This window comes from Triticum urartu, chromosome 6A (assembly GCF_056163025.1).
Source record: "Triticum urartu cultivar PI428250 chromosome 6A, HENAU_Tu73, whole genome shotgun sequence".
In the NCBI taxonomy this organism is placed as follows: domain Eukaryota; kingdom Viridiplantae; phylum Streptophyta; class Magnoliopsida; order Poales; family Poaceae; genus Triticum; species Triticum urartu.
In genome coordinates, this window is record NC_141878.1 from 99,635,839 (window position 1) to 99,651,614 (window position 15,776).

General features: G+C 44.3%; 1 protein-coding gene across 1 annotated transcript; it reads left to right on the forward strand.

Moving 5' to 3' along the window:
- Nucleotides 1-11,318: 11,318 nt before the first annotated feature.
- On the forward strand, nt 11,319-14,414 carry LOC125515142 (putative protein phosphatase 2C 10). The gene is made up of 8 exons (XM_048680582.2): nt 11,319-11,586; nt 12,423-12,550; nt 12,659-12,757; nt 12,848-13,006; nt 13,190-13,276; nt 13,368-13,459; nt 13,702-13,776; nt 13,864-14,414. The coding sequence occupies exons 1-8, from the start codon at nt 11,390-11,392 to the stop codon at nt 14,071-14,073; spliced, it is 1,047 nt and encodes a 348-aa protein (XP_048536539.1). The 5' UTR covers nt 11,319-11,389; the 3' UTR covers nt 14,074-14,414.
- The last annotated feature ends 1,362 nt before the right edge of the window (nt 14,415-15,776 follow it).

A 15,776-nucleotide genomic window follows, 5' to 3' on the forward strand; every position in this document is an offset into this window, starting at 1 on the left:
CGATCCAAAGGGAGCTAACAAAGTGTGCAAGCTCCAGCGATCCATTTATGGACTGGTGCAAGCCTCTCGGAGTTGGAATAAACGCTTTGATAGTGTGATCAAAGCATTTGGTTTTATACAGACTTTCGGAGAAGCCTGTATTTACAAGAAAGTGAGTGGGAGCTCTGTAGCATTTCTAATATTATATGTGGATGACATATTGCTGATTGGAAATGATATAGAATTTCTGGATAGCATAAAAGGATACTTGAATAAAAGTTTTTCAATGAAAGACCTCGGTGAAGCTGCTTACATATTAGGCATTAAGATCTATAGAGATAGATCAAGATGCTTAATTGGACTTTCACAAAGCACATACCTTGACAAGATTTTGAAGAAATTCAAAATGGATCAAGCAAAGAAAGGATTCTTGCCTGTGTTACAAGGTGTGAAGTTGAGTAAGACTCAATGCCCGACCACTGCAGAAGATAGAGAGAATATGAAAGATGTTCCCTATGCATCAGCCATAGGCTCTATCATGTATGCAATGCTGTGTACCAGACCTGATGTGTGCCTTGCTATAAGTTTAGCAGGGAGGTACCAAAGTAATCCAGGAGTGGATCACTGGACAGCGGTCAAGAACATCCTGAAATACCTGAAAAGGACTAAGGATATGTTTCTCGTATATGGAGGTGACAAAGAGCTCACCGTAAAAGGTTACGTTGATGCAAGCTTTGACACTGATCCGGACGATTCTAAATCACAAACCGGATACGTGTTTACATTAAACGGTGGAGCTGTCAGTTGGTGCAGTTCTAAACAAAGCGTCGTAGCGGGATCTACATGTGAAGCGGAGTACATAGCTGCTTCGGAAGCAGCGAAAGAAGGAGTCTGGATGAAGGAGTTCATATCCGATCTAGGTGTCATACCTAGTGCATCGGGTCCAATGAGAATCTTTTGTGACAATACTGGTGCAATTGCCTTGGCAAAGGAATCCAGATTTCACAAAAGGACCAAACACATCAAGAGACGCTTCAATTCCATCCGGGATCTAGTCCAGGTGGGAGACATAGAGATTTGCAAGATACATACGGATCTAAATGTTGCAGACCCGTTGACTAAGCCTCTTCCATGAGCAAAACATGATCAGCACCAAGGCTCCATGGGTGTTAGAATCATTACAGTGTAATCTAGATTATTGACTCTAGTGCAAGTGGGAGACTGAAGGAAATATGCCCTAGAGGCAATAATAAAGTTATTATTTATTTCCTTATAATCATGATAAATGTTTATTATTCATGCTAGAATTGTATTAACCGGAAACATAATACATGTGTGAATACATAGACAAACAAAGTGTCACTAGTATGCCTCTACTTGACTAGCTCGTTAATCAAAGATGGTTATGTTTCCTAACCATGAACAATGAGTTGTTATTTGATTAACGAGGTCACATCATTAGTTGAATGATATGATTGACATGACCCATTCCATTAGCTTAGCACCCGATCGTTTAGTATGTTGCTATTGCTTTTCTTCATGACTTATACATGTTCCTATGACTATGAGATTATGCAACTCCCGTTTGCCGGAGGAACACTTTGGGTGCTACCAAACGTCACAACGTAACTGGGTGATTATAAAGGAGCATTACAGGTGTCTCCAAAGGTAGATGTTGGGTTGGCGTATTTCGAGATTAGGATTTGTCACTCCGATTGTCGGAGAGGTATCTCTGGGCCCTCTCGGTAATACACATCACATAAGCCTTGCAAGCATTACAACTAATATGTTAGTTGTGAGATGATGTATTACGGAACGAGTAAAGAGACTTGCCGGTAACGAGATTGAACTAGGTATTGGATACCGACGATCGAATCTCGGGCAAGTAACATACCGATGACAAAGGGAACAACGTATGTTGTTATGCGGTCTGACCGATAAAGATCTTCGTAGAATATGTAGGAGCCAATATGGGCATCCAGGTCCCGCTATTGGTTATTGACCGGAGACATGTCTCGGTCATGTCTACATTGTTCTCGAACCCGTAGGGTCCGCACGCTTAAGGTTACGATGATAGTTATATTATGAGTTTATGCATTTTGATGTACCGAAGGTTGTTCGGAGTCCCGGATGTGATCACGGACATGACGAGGAGTCTCGAAATGGTCGAGACATAAAGATTGATATATTGGAAGCCTATGTTTGGACATCGGAAGTGTTCCGGGTGAAATCGGGATTTTACCGGGTTACCGGGAGGTTGCCGGAACCCCCCGGGAACCATATGGGCCTTCATGGGCCTTAGTGGAAAGGAGAAAAGGGCAGCCCAAGGGGGCTGCGCACCTCCCCCCTCCCCTAGTCCTATTAGGACTAGGAGAGGTGGCCGGCCACCCTTCTCCCCCTTTCCCCCTTGGGAATCCTAGTTGGAATAGGATTGGGGGGGGGGTCCTACCCCCGGAAGGAGTAGGACTCCTCCTGCGCCTCTCTCCCTGGCCGGCACCCCCCTCCCCCCTTGGCTCCTTTATATACTGAGGTAGAGGCACCCTAGAACACACAAGTTGATCCACGTGATCTATTCCTTAGCCGTGTGCGGTGCCCCCTGCCACCATATACCTCGATAATACTGTAGCGGAGTTTAGGCGAAGCCCTGCTGCTGTAGTTCATCAAGATCGTCACCACGCCGTCGTGCTGACGGAACTCTTCCCCGACACTTTGCTGGATCGGAGTCCGGGGATCGTCATCGAGCTGAACGTGTGCTCGAACTCGGAGGTGCCGTAGTTTCGGTACTTGATCGGTTGGATCGTGAAGACGTACGACTACTTCCTCTACGTCGTGTCATCGCTTCCGCAGTCGGTCTGCGTTGGGTACGTAGACAACACTCTCCCCCTCGTTGCTATGCATCACATGATCTTGCGTGTGCGTAGGAAATTTTTTGAAATTACTACGAAACCCAACACTTAGCTCAAGGGGAATACGGTGAGGACTGAGTGTTCTGGATTGCGTGTTCAGAACTGGGTGTCTGGGACTGTGTGTCCTCGGGTTTAAATACCTAGCCGCCCTAACCAGATGTACAACTGTCACAACAGTTGGAAATGGTCTACCAAATCATTGTCTTCACTGAGCTAACTGGTTCCATTTCCTCAACCCTTTCATTTCCTCCTTTCTGTGTTGTGTGCTTGTTCATATCTGTTTGAAGACTTTGACTGAAGACTTTCTCTATTTCCTCAGTTCAATTTCTTCAGTCTGTTTGTCTTATCCTGTGTTTACGCTTTTTGTACTTTGTGCTTGTTTTCATTTCATCATGAATACCATGCTCATCCATTGTTATGTTTACCTATGAGTACTTATTCCGCTGCAAGTAGTTCTTCATTCAGGAATTTCGTCAACCTGAAATTCCTCAGTGAAGATTTCATAAAAATCACCTATTCACCCCCCTCTAGTCGATATAACGCAATTTCACTATGAAAACAGCCCAACGGATTAACGGGTCACAAACGGGCCCAATGTAACCACGGGCTGAATCTGGCCCACAAATGGAACAGGCCAGTAACGGACCGTAACTAACCGAATTCTAGAAATGATCCCAAGAATAAATGGGCCCTTAGAAGGCCGAAAGTTAACACGGGTTGTAAATGGCCGACGGAATAATGGGTAGTTAATGGGTATAAAGTGATACACTATTCATTATGGGCCAGTTTCATCTTGGGCCTTTATTGGGCCTAGAGTTACGAAGGGCCTCATATGGGCCGAAAGACATCATGGGCCATACATGGGCCGGAAGTAACAACGGGCTGGAATCATATTGGACGGCCCATATGAAGCTACTGGGCTTAATTCCGATAGGCCGTAACGGGCCGGGAGTTAGCGGGTCGTAAATGGGCAATATACGAACAGACCATTAATAGGCTTTCCGTGGGCCGGCCCGTTACCTTTTGACCAAGTCAAACGGGCCGGCCTTTTCACTGGAATGGGCCTCTGTTGGGTCGTGCCACGTGTCGACGTATCATAGGCACCTCCTGTCCAATGAGTGGATGACATCTGTCCCAACGGTGAGCCAACACGTGTTTCCTCTGGCCAATGAGAATTTTACACGTGGAAAATCGCCATTGGTCTGGGCTATTAACGGGTTATCGGATCCAAAACCGGACCCGATAGCTTAACGGCGACCTGTTACGATGGATGCCACATGTTGGTCACCCTTGACGAAAACACTTCTATGACGCGCGATTTATCGTCATGGAAGTGGACGCTTCCATGATGATAATTTTGGAAATGTCATGGAACACTTCTACGACAGCACAGGTATGACTATCTTGATTCTGTCATAAAATCGTCATGGATGTACATGCATGATAGAAAACGTGACCTACTGTACTGTGACAAACACGTATCATCACGGAAGTGTCTTTTTTTTGTAGTGCAACAGAGAGTTTGCAAGCCCATCTCAGTGAGACCGAGATCCCATCGGTGAGACCGAACTGATTAGGGTTTCTGGCAGTGGCTATGTCAAGTGAACTCGGTGGCGCCAGATGAATCAAATCAGTGAGGCCGAGTTTGACTTTAGGTTTAGGACATATCTGGAAATGAGAAAGTGGTTGAGGGCTTTGGAGCATATCCACTTTGAGCACGTAGACCATTAAGCAACACCTCATCCCCTTTTAATAGTATTGGCTTTCCTATGGACTCAGTGTGATCTTAGATCACTAAAATAGAAATGAAGAGTTTTGAGCTTTTGCCAATCTTCTGTCCTTAGCTTCTTGAAGGGGTTCCACGTCCCCTTGTCCATGCCACGCCTTTGTTGAACTATCTGAAATATACTAGATAAAAAATATTAGTCCAACAAGAGATATGTTGACATTAATTACCAAAATCACCCAGGGAGCACTTGTGCTTTCAATCTTGTTACCAGAACTATAGATTGGTGCTTGTGGGTGACTAGTAGTGTTGATTACATCTTGTAGTTGATTACTATATGGTTTATTTGGTGGAAGATTATATGTTCAGATCCATTATGCTATTTAATACCCCTCCGATCTTGAGCATGTTTATCACTTGTGAGTAGTTACTTTTGTTCTTGAGGTCGCGGGAGAAATCATGTTGCAAGTAATCATGTGAACTTGATATGTGTTCGATATTTTGATAGTATGTATGTTGTGATTCCCTTAGTGGTGTCATGTGAACGTCGACTACATGACACTTCACCATATTTGGGCCTAAGGGAATGAATTGTGGAGTAGTTATTAGATGATGGGTTGCGAGAGTGACAGAAGCTTAAACCGTAGTTTATGCGATATTCCGTAAGGGACCGCTTGGATCCAAAAGTTTAATGCTATGGTTAGGATTTATCCTTAATACTTTTCTCGTAGTTGCAGATGCTTGCGAGGGGGTTAATCATAAGTAGGATGTTTGTTCAAGTAAGAACGACACCTAAGCACCGGTCCACCCACATATCAAATTATCAAAGTAGCGAACACGAATCGAATCAACATGATGAAAGTGACTAGATGAAATTCCCGTGTACCCTCAAGAACGCTTTGCTTACTATAAGAGACCATTTTGGCCTGTCCTTTGCCTCAAAACAATTGGGCTACCTTGCTCCACTTTTTGTTACTATTATCATTACTTGCTCGTTACAAAATATCTTGCTATCAAACTACTCTGTTACTTACAATTTTAGCACTTGCAGACATTACCTTGCTGAAAACCACTTGTCATTTCCTTCTGCTCCTCGTTGGGTTCGACACTCTTACTTATCGAAAAGAGCTACAATTGATCCCCTATACTTGTGGGTCATCAATGTCCACGGTTCAGCTATCGATCATTGAACGAAAGGGGTTTTGTTCATCTCTACATTTTAGCGAACCTATAGGGTCACAAGCTTAAGGTAATCACAATCTATTGAGTGTTAGTGGAGTAAGAGTTATGAGAAACTATTTATTCGAAATAATTTTGAGAGGAACCGGAAGGTCGGAGTTTACTGGGTAATACCGGGAAATGATATACATGACGAAAATATTTACAGTGACTTTAAATAAATGATAAAAGGCTCTAATATTGATTAGGAGGCTTTTAGAATTTATTTAATTTCAACAGGCTAAAGAAAATACTAAAAGGCCTATTAGGGGAGAGTTAATGGGCCCTATTGCCCATTAGTGGAGGTGCCACGAGTGGAGGCCGAATTGGGGAGGTGGAGTTGGATTCCAGCAGCCACTATACCAGCGCAAGGGGAGGGAAACTCCTCCCAAGTCGGCCACCCCTCACCTCTCCCATACACCTATATAGACTAGAGGTTTTGGCCCTTTTTAGACATAAATTTGGGAGCCTCCTCTAGTTCTCTAGTTCTAGTTCTGGTTCTAATTGATCCAATTAGAGCTAGATGTAATCCTCTCTAGTCCTCATAATTAGAAGCCTAGTGTGGTTCTAATCTTCTCCCTCTAATTCTCCGGCATCGGTTAGCTCTAGACGGAGAAGCGCCACCTGATTGTGAAGACCATACGCATGCAAACTATGGAGAGCCGTGCTTTCGGTCTTCCATTTGAGGGATTGTTCATGAATGGTTCAAGGGATTTCAAGTACGATCTACACCGATTCTTCTTCCGCTGCAACTCAGAGTTGGTAATGATCCGATCTAAACCTTTAATGCATCTTCATAGTGTTCCTAGTTTGATCGCAGGTTGATTTTTTCTACTATGTTTCCCAATAGCCAAGTGCCGCAATCAGGGACGGACATGCGCCCCAAGGCCTTGTTGGGCCCCTGTGCATTGCCTTAGCTCCATTCTTTTGCCTATAAATCCCATATTTCACGAAACCCTCAGTACCAATTTCTCCATTTTTTTCCAACGCCGCAAGTTCCTTTTCCGAGGAGATCCAATCTGGAAGCACGTTCTGACACCCTGCCCAAGGGGTAATCCATCACAAGAGGCTTCTTCATCAACCTTGATGCCTCCATGACCATGTGTAAGTAGTTCTTGAAGGACCTTAGAGTCCACACCAGTAGCTAGATGGCATCTTCTCTCCCTTGTGATTTAATACAAATTTCCCATGAGCTGCCTCACATGATCATTATCCAAATGATGTAATCAGTGGTGTGTTTGTTGGGATTGAGGAATTTCCACTTTATGACCAGATTGTTCATTGAAATAAATTGAATCTTTTGAATTTTCTTTGTTGTATAATTGAATAGCTTTGTATGCTCTCCAATCTAGTTGTTTTCTTTGGCCAAGTTTGATGGGTAGTTCTTCAGAGGAAGTTGTGCGGTGTAGTGAGTTCTAATCTTGTGGTGATCTATATCCCAGTGACAGAAAGGTACAAGACACATATTGAATTGTTGCCACTAAGGATAAAATGATGGTTTCTTTATCACACTTGGATGATTTACTGTCTACATTATGTCATCTTGCTTAATTGTAATGCTCTATTTGTTATGAACATAATACTTTGATATGCATGCTGGATAGCGGTCCTGGGTAGAGTATTAGTTGTAGGTGAAGTTGGATAGCGGTTTACATATGACACACATAATGCCTATATGAGATTATACCGTGAATGATCATAGCCATAAATATAAAAATTGCAATTTAATCGCTGCCTAACTGTAATTTGTCCACCACCCTACACTGTTATGTTTGGAGAGATGCCACAAGTGAACCTATGCCCCTCAGATCTATCTTCTTATGCTGAAAGCTCTGTCGAAATATTAATTCTTTGTTGTACTGTTTCTTTTCTTTTATCTACCTATCAATTATCATATGTTGCAATTTAATGATGTAACTAGCAAGACAAGAAGCTTGACAACCTTCTTGACGTCTTGGGGTGAAGTTTGTTTTGTGTGCAGGTACCAGTGATTTTGTTTGCCATAAGAACTCCTTCGGGTTCGATAAACCTTGGTTCTCTACTAAGGAAAATACATATTGCTAGGTTACTTCACCCTTACACTTGGGGGTTAGCTAGCCACTCTTACGAGAGAGCAAGCAAGATTTTTGGCGCCGTTGCCAGGGAGTTTCTCAAAGTGCATCCACGTCAACGTTCAACTTGGCGTCTCACGTCTCGGGCTACAACTGAAGGAAATATGCCCTAGAGGCAATAATAGTTATTATTTATATTTACTTATATCATGATAAGTGTTTATTATTCATGCTAGAATTGTATTAACCGGAAACTTAGTACATGTGTGAATACATAGACAAACCGAGTGTCACTAGTATGCCTCTACTTGACTAGCTCGTTAATCAAAGATGGTTAAGTTTCCTAGCCATGGACAAAGAGTTGTCATTTGATTAATGGGATCACATCATTAGAGAATGATGTGATTGACTTGACCCATCCGTTAGCTTAGCACGATGATTGTTTAGTTTGTTGTTATTGCTTTCTTCATAAACTTTTACATGTTCCTATAACTATGAGATTATGCAACTCCCAAATACCGGAGTAACACTTAGTGTGCTATCAAACGTCACAACGTAACTGGGTGACTATAAAGATGCTCTACAGGTGTCTCCAATGGTGTTTGTTGAGTTGGCATAGATCGAGATTAGGATTTGCCACTCCGTGTATCAGAGAGGTATCTCTGGGCCCTCTCGGTAATGCACATCACTATAAGCCTTGCAAGCAATGTGACTAATGAGTTAGTTACGGGATGTGGCATTACAGAACGAGTAAAGGGACTTGCCAGTAACGAGATTGAACTAGGTATTGAGATACCGACGATCGAATCTTAGGCAAGTAACATACCGATGACAAAGGGAACAACTTATGTTGTTATGCGGTTTGACCGATAAAGATCTTCGTAGAATATGTAGGAGCCAATATGAGCATCCGGGTTCCGCTATTGGTTATTGACCGGAGATAAGTCTCGGTCATGTCTACATAGTTCTCGAACCCGTAGGGTCCGCACGCTTAACGTTCGATGACGATCGGTATTATGAGTTTATGTGTTCTGATGTACCGAAGGTTGTTCGGAGTCCCGGATGAGATCACAGACATGACGAGGAGTCTCGAAATGGTCGAGACATAAAGATTAATATATTGGAAGGTTATAGTCGGACACCGGAAAGGTTCCGGGGGTCATCAGATAAATACCGGAGTACCGAGGAGTTACCGGAACCCCCTGGGGGTCAATGGGCCTTCATGGGCCTTAGTGGAAATAGAGGGCAGCAAGGGAGCTGTGGGGCGCGCCCCCTAGGCCCAAACCGAATTGGTTTATGGCTTTGGGGGCCGGTCCCCTCTTTACTTCTCCCCTCCTCCTATTTCCTTCCCCTCATAGTTGGACTAGGAAAGGGGGAACCTACTCCTAGTAGGAGTAGGATTCCCCCCTTGGGGCGCACCCCACCTCGGGTCATATCGTTGCAGTGCTTAGGCGAAGCCCTGTTTCAGTAGCTTCATCATCACCGTCATCATGCCGTCGTGCTGACGAAACTCTCCTTTGACAGTCGGCTGGATCTAGAGTTCGCGGGACGTCACCGAGCTGAACGTGTGCAGATCGCGGAGGTGCCGTACCTTCGGTGCTAGGATCGGTCGGATCGTGAAGACGTACGACTACATCAACCGCGTTGTCATAACGCTTCGCTTACGGTCTACGAGGGTACGTGGACAACACTCTTCCCCTCTCGTTACTATGCATCACCATGACAGATCTTGCGTGTGCGTAGGAATTTTTTAAAAATTACTGCGTTCCCCAACAACAACACCATTAGTTTATCGATCTCCATAGACCACAGGGGTGTTAGGACACATCTTCTGGCGCATTTCATTGATGGAGTGGTTCACTTATCGATGAATTCCCTGAACGATGGCTTCATGTCTTCGATTGGCCTGCAAATCAGACGAACACACACATTTTCAACAAAAGTGGGCTAGTGCTAGGGAATGGCAGTGGGGTGGTTTATGATACCAGAAGTTATGGTACCTGGTATATTATCTCTCTCACACACACACACACACATAAACTAATATGGTTCAAATCATTACATGGCAAGCGAAAGAGAAGGAAAAACACAAAAAGCTTAAAGGTAAGCCGGTAGGTAGCCAATCGCAGTGATCCACCGGATGCCTCCTATATGTTTGTGCTAGGGCCAAGTACTGGTTGCAGATGAGCTCGACGTAGTGCATATCCATTCGGGTTCTCTATACATGGGGTTTGGTTTGTGTGTGCATACAAGATAATGTCTTGGTGTCGAAATGTCTTTGTCACCATCAGTTGGGCAACACATGTCAGAGACGCGACACAAGAATGTGACAAAAAAATTAGGATGTTGCTCAAATAAATAACTCCAAGAGTTCAAGCTATCACTCTTGAACCAAGCACATTGATGTGAGCTATTATTGGATTCGAGATGTTGTGAATTCCAAGTTGCTCAAACTCGAGAAGATCCATACCGATGATAATGACAAAAAAATTTAGGATGTTTCTCAAATCAATAACTCTAATTTGCCTAAAGTATTTTGGCTAGATTTTTTTTCATCCAAAGGTTTAACATTGAGTGTTGCGTTGCTTATCACTGCTATGCAACGGCGGAGACAGCCCCAGGCAACTCGGATCGCACTGCCCGTGGTTTGAAGGTTGATTCCTTTGTTTAGCATCATTGTAACTACAATGCTACACTGTAGCCACGGTCCTCGAAGGTGGTCTGGGACGCACGAGGGCGTGGTGCAATCCTGGCGCCGCCACTGCTGCTTTGTATATGTGGTTCATGATAAAGACTAAATAAATACTTCCTCCGTTCGGAAATATTTGTCGCAGAGATGCATAAAAATGGATGTATCTAGAACTAAAATACATCTAGATACATTCATTCCTCCGACAAGTATTTCCGGACGGAGGGAGTAGTACATAAGATGTGTGCAATCCAGTCAAACTTGTTCAGTACATTCAAGCTCTAATCATCACACTCAAATTAAGCTCCAACCAAAGACACATTAATTATCCGCAAAGATTAAATGAACATTTAAGTGCTCGGTTGTAAAGGAGTACTCGCACGCTCTATGCTCCCATTCGGAGTGAGTAGTTTCTATCAACGGTGACAACACTTTCCGTTCAAAAAAAAATGATGACTATACTTTGCTAAATCTACGACAAACAATACACCAAAATCCAAGCCAAGATTGTGACAGAAACAATAATTTCCAGAAACAAAGGCGACAAAATAATGGCACGAAAGAAAACCAGAAACATAAAGCAGAGCGGGGTGAGGTGTACACGCAATAATAGAAGGGGACGGAAGCAGGGCGTTGACCGGGCACGGGCGGGGGTCTCCCCTCCCCGATTCCCGCCACGTCACCCACCCCGCCGATCGTTCTCATCCACTCCCCTCACCTCTCTCTCTCCACCTTTCCTCTCTCCTTCCCCACCCCACCCCACCCTACCCCCTCTCTCCGCCCCCAATCCCGATCTCCCTCCCCCCCTCTCGCCCCTCTCATGCATGAGAGGTCGCCGGGGCCATCGCTAGCCGCCACGCGCCTCCCCTCCCCCGCCTCCCTGCTCCTGCTCCTGCTCCTCTCGCTGTCCCTGCTCGCCGGGCGGTCGCACGGCTGGTGGTGCCGCGAGGACGACGAGGGGTGCTCCCTGATGGGGTTCAGGGGCGACGACTCGCCGGTCACCGGTGGCGGTATCAGGTGAGCCGCCCGCCCTTTCTCCTGCCCGCGCGTTCTGGTTGCTTTGCGTGGCTGGTTTTCTCGCGGCGGGGCTCGCTGATCCGTTATGGGTGCTCGCGTGGTTCCGTAGCCTCTCTGTGAGGGAGAGGAGGAGAGATCCGTAGCTGTTGAGAGGCGAGCGTGCCGCGGTAGGTTGCCTCTTGCCTCTGCCGTGCCTGGTGGTCTGGGCGTCGAGTGGGTATGGGCGAATTCGTCTGGGGCATGGGTTACGGGTGGCAGGCAGCCCTTTCGATTGGATCTGTCCAACTGGCGAAAATAAATTCGGGGTGATTTTAGTTTCATGCTCGTGTTTTCGGGTACTAAATTCTCCGAGGGATCACATGCTACATGGGCGAGAAGTCCTGCCGTGAGGATCTGGGGAAATGAAATATCGATCTGATTTGGCTGCTGTATTAACATCTTCGTGTCCACACGGTCTTGAATAAGTGTAATTAAAGGCGTTACAGTGAGATATATATTAAGAGATTCATTAAATAATCATTGGAGCAGATAGAAATCCATGGCATGTCTAACCATATCTATGTGAGATACTGAGATACTTAATCATGTAATTTATGAGACTCCACCAATTTACTCATATGTGCTTTTCTACCTCGGAAGAAAATTTGATGAAAGTGAGGACAAATATGGGAATTTGTTACCTCAAAATACTCTGTTTCATATATTGGAAGTACAGAAAGTAGTCGTGTTTCAGAAGTATGACACATCTGGTTTCACACGAAATGCTGTATAATTGGTGCTGTGAGCCCGTGAATTTGGATCTTCTGTTAACTGTTTTTCCCCAATTGCCATTGCAGTGAAAAAGGCAGGTTCAGTTATGGGTTTGCAAGCTGTGCTGGGAAAAGGGCATCTATGGAGGATTTCTACGAGACAAGAGTGGATGATGTTGATGGAGAGACTGTTGGGTTGTTTGGCGTATTTGATGGTATGTGTTGCCTTGTGCCAGTATTTTTATATTAATTGTTCAGGGTTTTCATATGTCAGCAGCTCCTTGATCAATTGTGTTTACTAGTATAGTTGGCTTTTCATACAGGTCACGGCGGAGCTCGAGCAGCTGAATATGTGAAGAAGCACCTTTTCAGCAATTTAATCAAGCATCCGAAATTCATGACAGATACAAAGGCTGCTATTGGTATGCCTATCATTCATAAACTATTGTGAACCTAAATATTTCTACCCAGGCAGAGTGTGATCATGATTTCCTTGTGTTTCTTCTCTGCAGCTGAAACATTCAATCATACCGATTCAGAGTTCCTGAAAGCTGATAGTAGCCACACCAGAGATGCTGGCTCAACTGCCTCAACAGCTATTCTTGTCGGTGGTCGCTTGGTGGTTGCAAATGTTGGTGATTCTAGAGCTGTTGTTTCTAAAGGAGGGAAGGGTAAGTCCCACTGTCTGTAATACTGTGATTCGTGCACTCTTGGTTTCATCGGAAAGTTCATATGGTTGTGTTTTTTCTCCATGGGTACATGGCAGTTGAAACTGACTGCATAACATAATCTCATGTAATCTCATTTCACTGGCGTTAGACGATCATGATGTTTTCTGCTTCCCACCATTTCAGCTATTGCGGTTTCCAGGGATCACAAACCTGACCAGACAGACGAGAGACAGAGAATTGAGGAAGCTGGAGGCTTTGTGATGTGGGCTGGTATTTTTACGAGGCCTAAAAAACTCCCTACTTCAGCAAGTGCTTTATTACTAGCATCATTCCTGTTTATTTACTGCTCTTTGTTTTGCAGGGACATGGCGTGTTGGTGGTGTTCTTGCTGTTTCTCGAGCATTTGGTGACAAACTTTTAAAGCAGTATGTTGTCGCTGATCCAGAGATCAAGGTTTGGCTTTTGTTTCCTTGCCTAGTTCTCAACTACAACCTAGACTTGCAGATTTTTGATTAGATATTCTAGGTAGTCTCTTTATAGAGATTTCTTATTGACCAGTGCAATGTAACTTTTCATCCAAGTTCTTCATTGTTTTTGTGCAAGGAAGAAACAATGGGCACCCCTTCTTACTATAAGGGGAAGATAAAGGCTATACACTTGGTGATTGAGCCTTTTATTTATTTATTTATTTACAGGAGGAGGTAGTTGACAGCTCACTTGAATTCCTTATCCTTGCTAGTGATGGGCTATGGGATGTTGTAACTAACGATGTAAGTGCATATTCACTGAAGATTCTCCTTGACATGGTGCTAGTTCCCTGTAGTTTCAATGGGTTAACCCAAATATTCAATTTCCAGGAAGCTGTTGCCATGGTCAAGCCAATAGAAGATCCTGAGCAAGCGGCGAAGGGACTACTTCAAGAAGCTTCTCAAAGGGGCAGTGCTGACAACATCACTGTCGTCATTGTTCGCTTCTTGGACGGAACGACGACGTCTGCCGGAGATGGACCAAGTGAGGAGGTCGCCAAGGACCAAAGTGAGGAGGCCGCCAAGGACCAATCTTCATAGTTCTTGTTCCTCCACGGCGTTGTATCCGCTGTTGTATCTGATGCTCGAAGTAGATGTCATGTGGCGGCGCCCTCCCGTGCTGCGAAACCAAACTGACTTGGCCTGAGTTTCGTCGTTGTTCCATGCTCCCGGCTATCCTAGATGGTAGGTAATGTCGGAACACAGGGGGATGGTGGGGCAGTGTTGTTACCATATGATCCAAGGGGTACTTTTTCTTTCTTGATGCTGAACCTTGTACTGTGTAGCTTCTATGCTGGTGTTTCATGCTAGTGATTTTTAGCAGTAAATGCATGTAACCTGACTATTTGAATGATTTGAACAAAGTTGTGCTCATGGTGTCACACTACAGAGTTCGGAGCTCGATTTTATTTAAGCTTTCCTTGCGGAGCCAAAAACAAACTCTTTTATCCCTCTTCGGAATGTCGATATAGCCACATTTGGAGCCAGTTACGTATTCAGAAGTACTCCCTCCGTAAACAAATATAAAAGCGTTTAGATTACTAAAGTAGTGATCTGAATATTCATAAAAGCGTTTAGATTACTAAAGTAGTGATCTGAATATTCTCCGATGAACTCTTTAAGCTTCACATAAACAGTAGAGCCAAACAATTATGGATCTGAAAGCAAAAGGTCAAACTTGATGCATATGCCGATGAACTCTTTAAGCTTCACATAAACAGTAGAGCCAAACAATTATGGATCTGAAAGCAAAAGGTTAGATGCGCCTGGATTATTTTAGTGCAGTATATGGTGAAGACGAGTCTTCAAATATGGATGTTCAACTGCTTACAATTGCGTATACAGTGGCTTTACAATTTTAAACAGCAATTTTTAAAGATGCACATGCCTTTGTTTAGTTGCAAACATTAACAGTTCTCACAATCCAGCAATTGCGTATACAGTGGTTTCACTTTTGATGAAAGAAGTGGTACGCATCCAATGTCATCTGCATATAAAACAGCATGTAGCGATTAAATGTGTCCATTTACTAGATCGTGCACCAATAATATTTTTTTGAGAAATGCGTGCACCAATAAATAATTGTATTCAGGTGGACAGGGTCCGTATACGCCCAAATCGTTCGGCCGGTGATGCTAGACTGGGCTGGGCTTGGCCCAAAGCGTATGATGCCGCACTGCGCGTACGCGAGGGAGATCGCCCTTGGTTGGAAGACGCGCGACGATTCAGCGGTTGCTCCGCTCTGCTCTGCTCGTCCAAAGCCCTAGCCGCCAGGTCTGCCAGAAAGAAAATTCCCACAAAAAAAATGATGGTCTTCCTCCGATCTCCTCATCGCTACCTGTGATGGCGATAGCGTGGGACTTGAGGTGGGGGCGCAGTACATGAACTAATCGTGGGCCGACCAAGAAGCCTAGCTCCGTGCTCTCCAGTACAGGTTAATCTTAATCTTTTTTTCTCCGTGTTTATCGGAGTCTACTAAGTCTTCTTGCTATGGCTGTTGAATTTCTTGTTTGGATTTTTTAGTCTAGGAACGGGCCTGTTCGTATGATGTGAAAAAGGGGGACTGTTCATAGGGTGTTGTCTGGCTTTCCCAAGCAAGCATTGATCAGGAACTTGTGGTAAACTAGAGTCAGGAAAAATTCGGTTTCATGGATTTTCGCTGCTATTACAGTGATTCATCAGGTTTGTGCCTCAAGCCTTGTTTGGTTAGAGGGATCTACCGGGATTACAGTTAGGTCCACAAG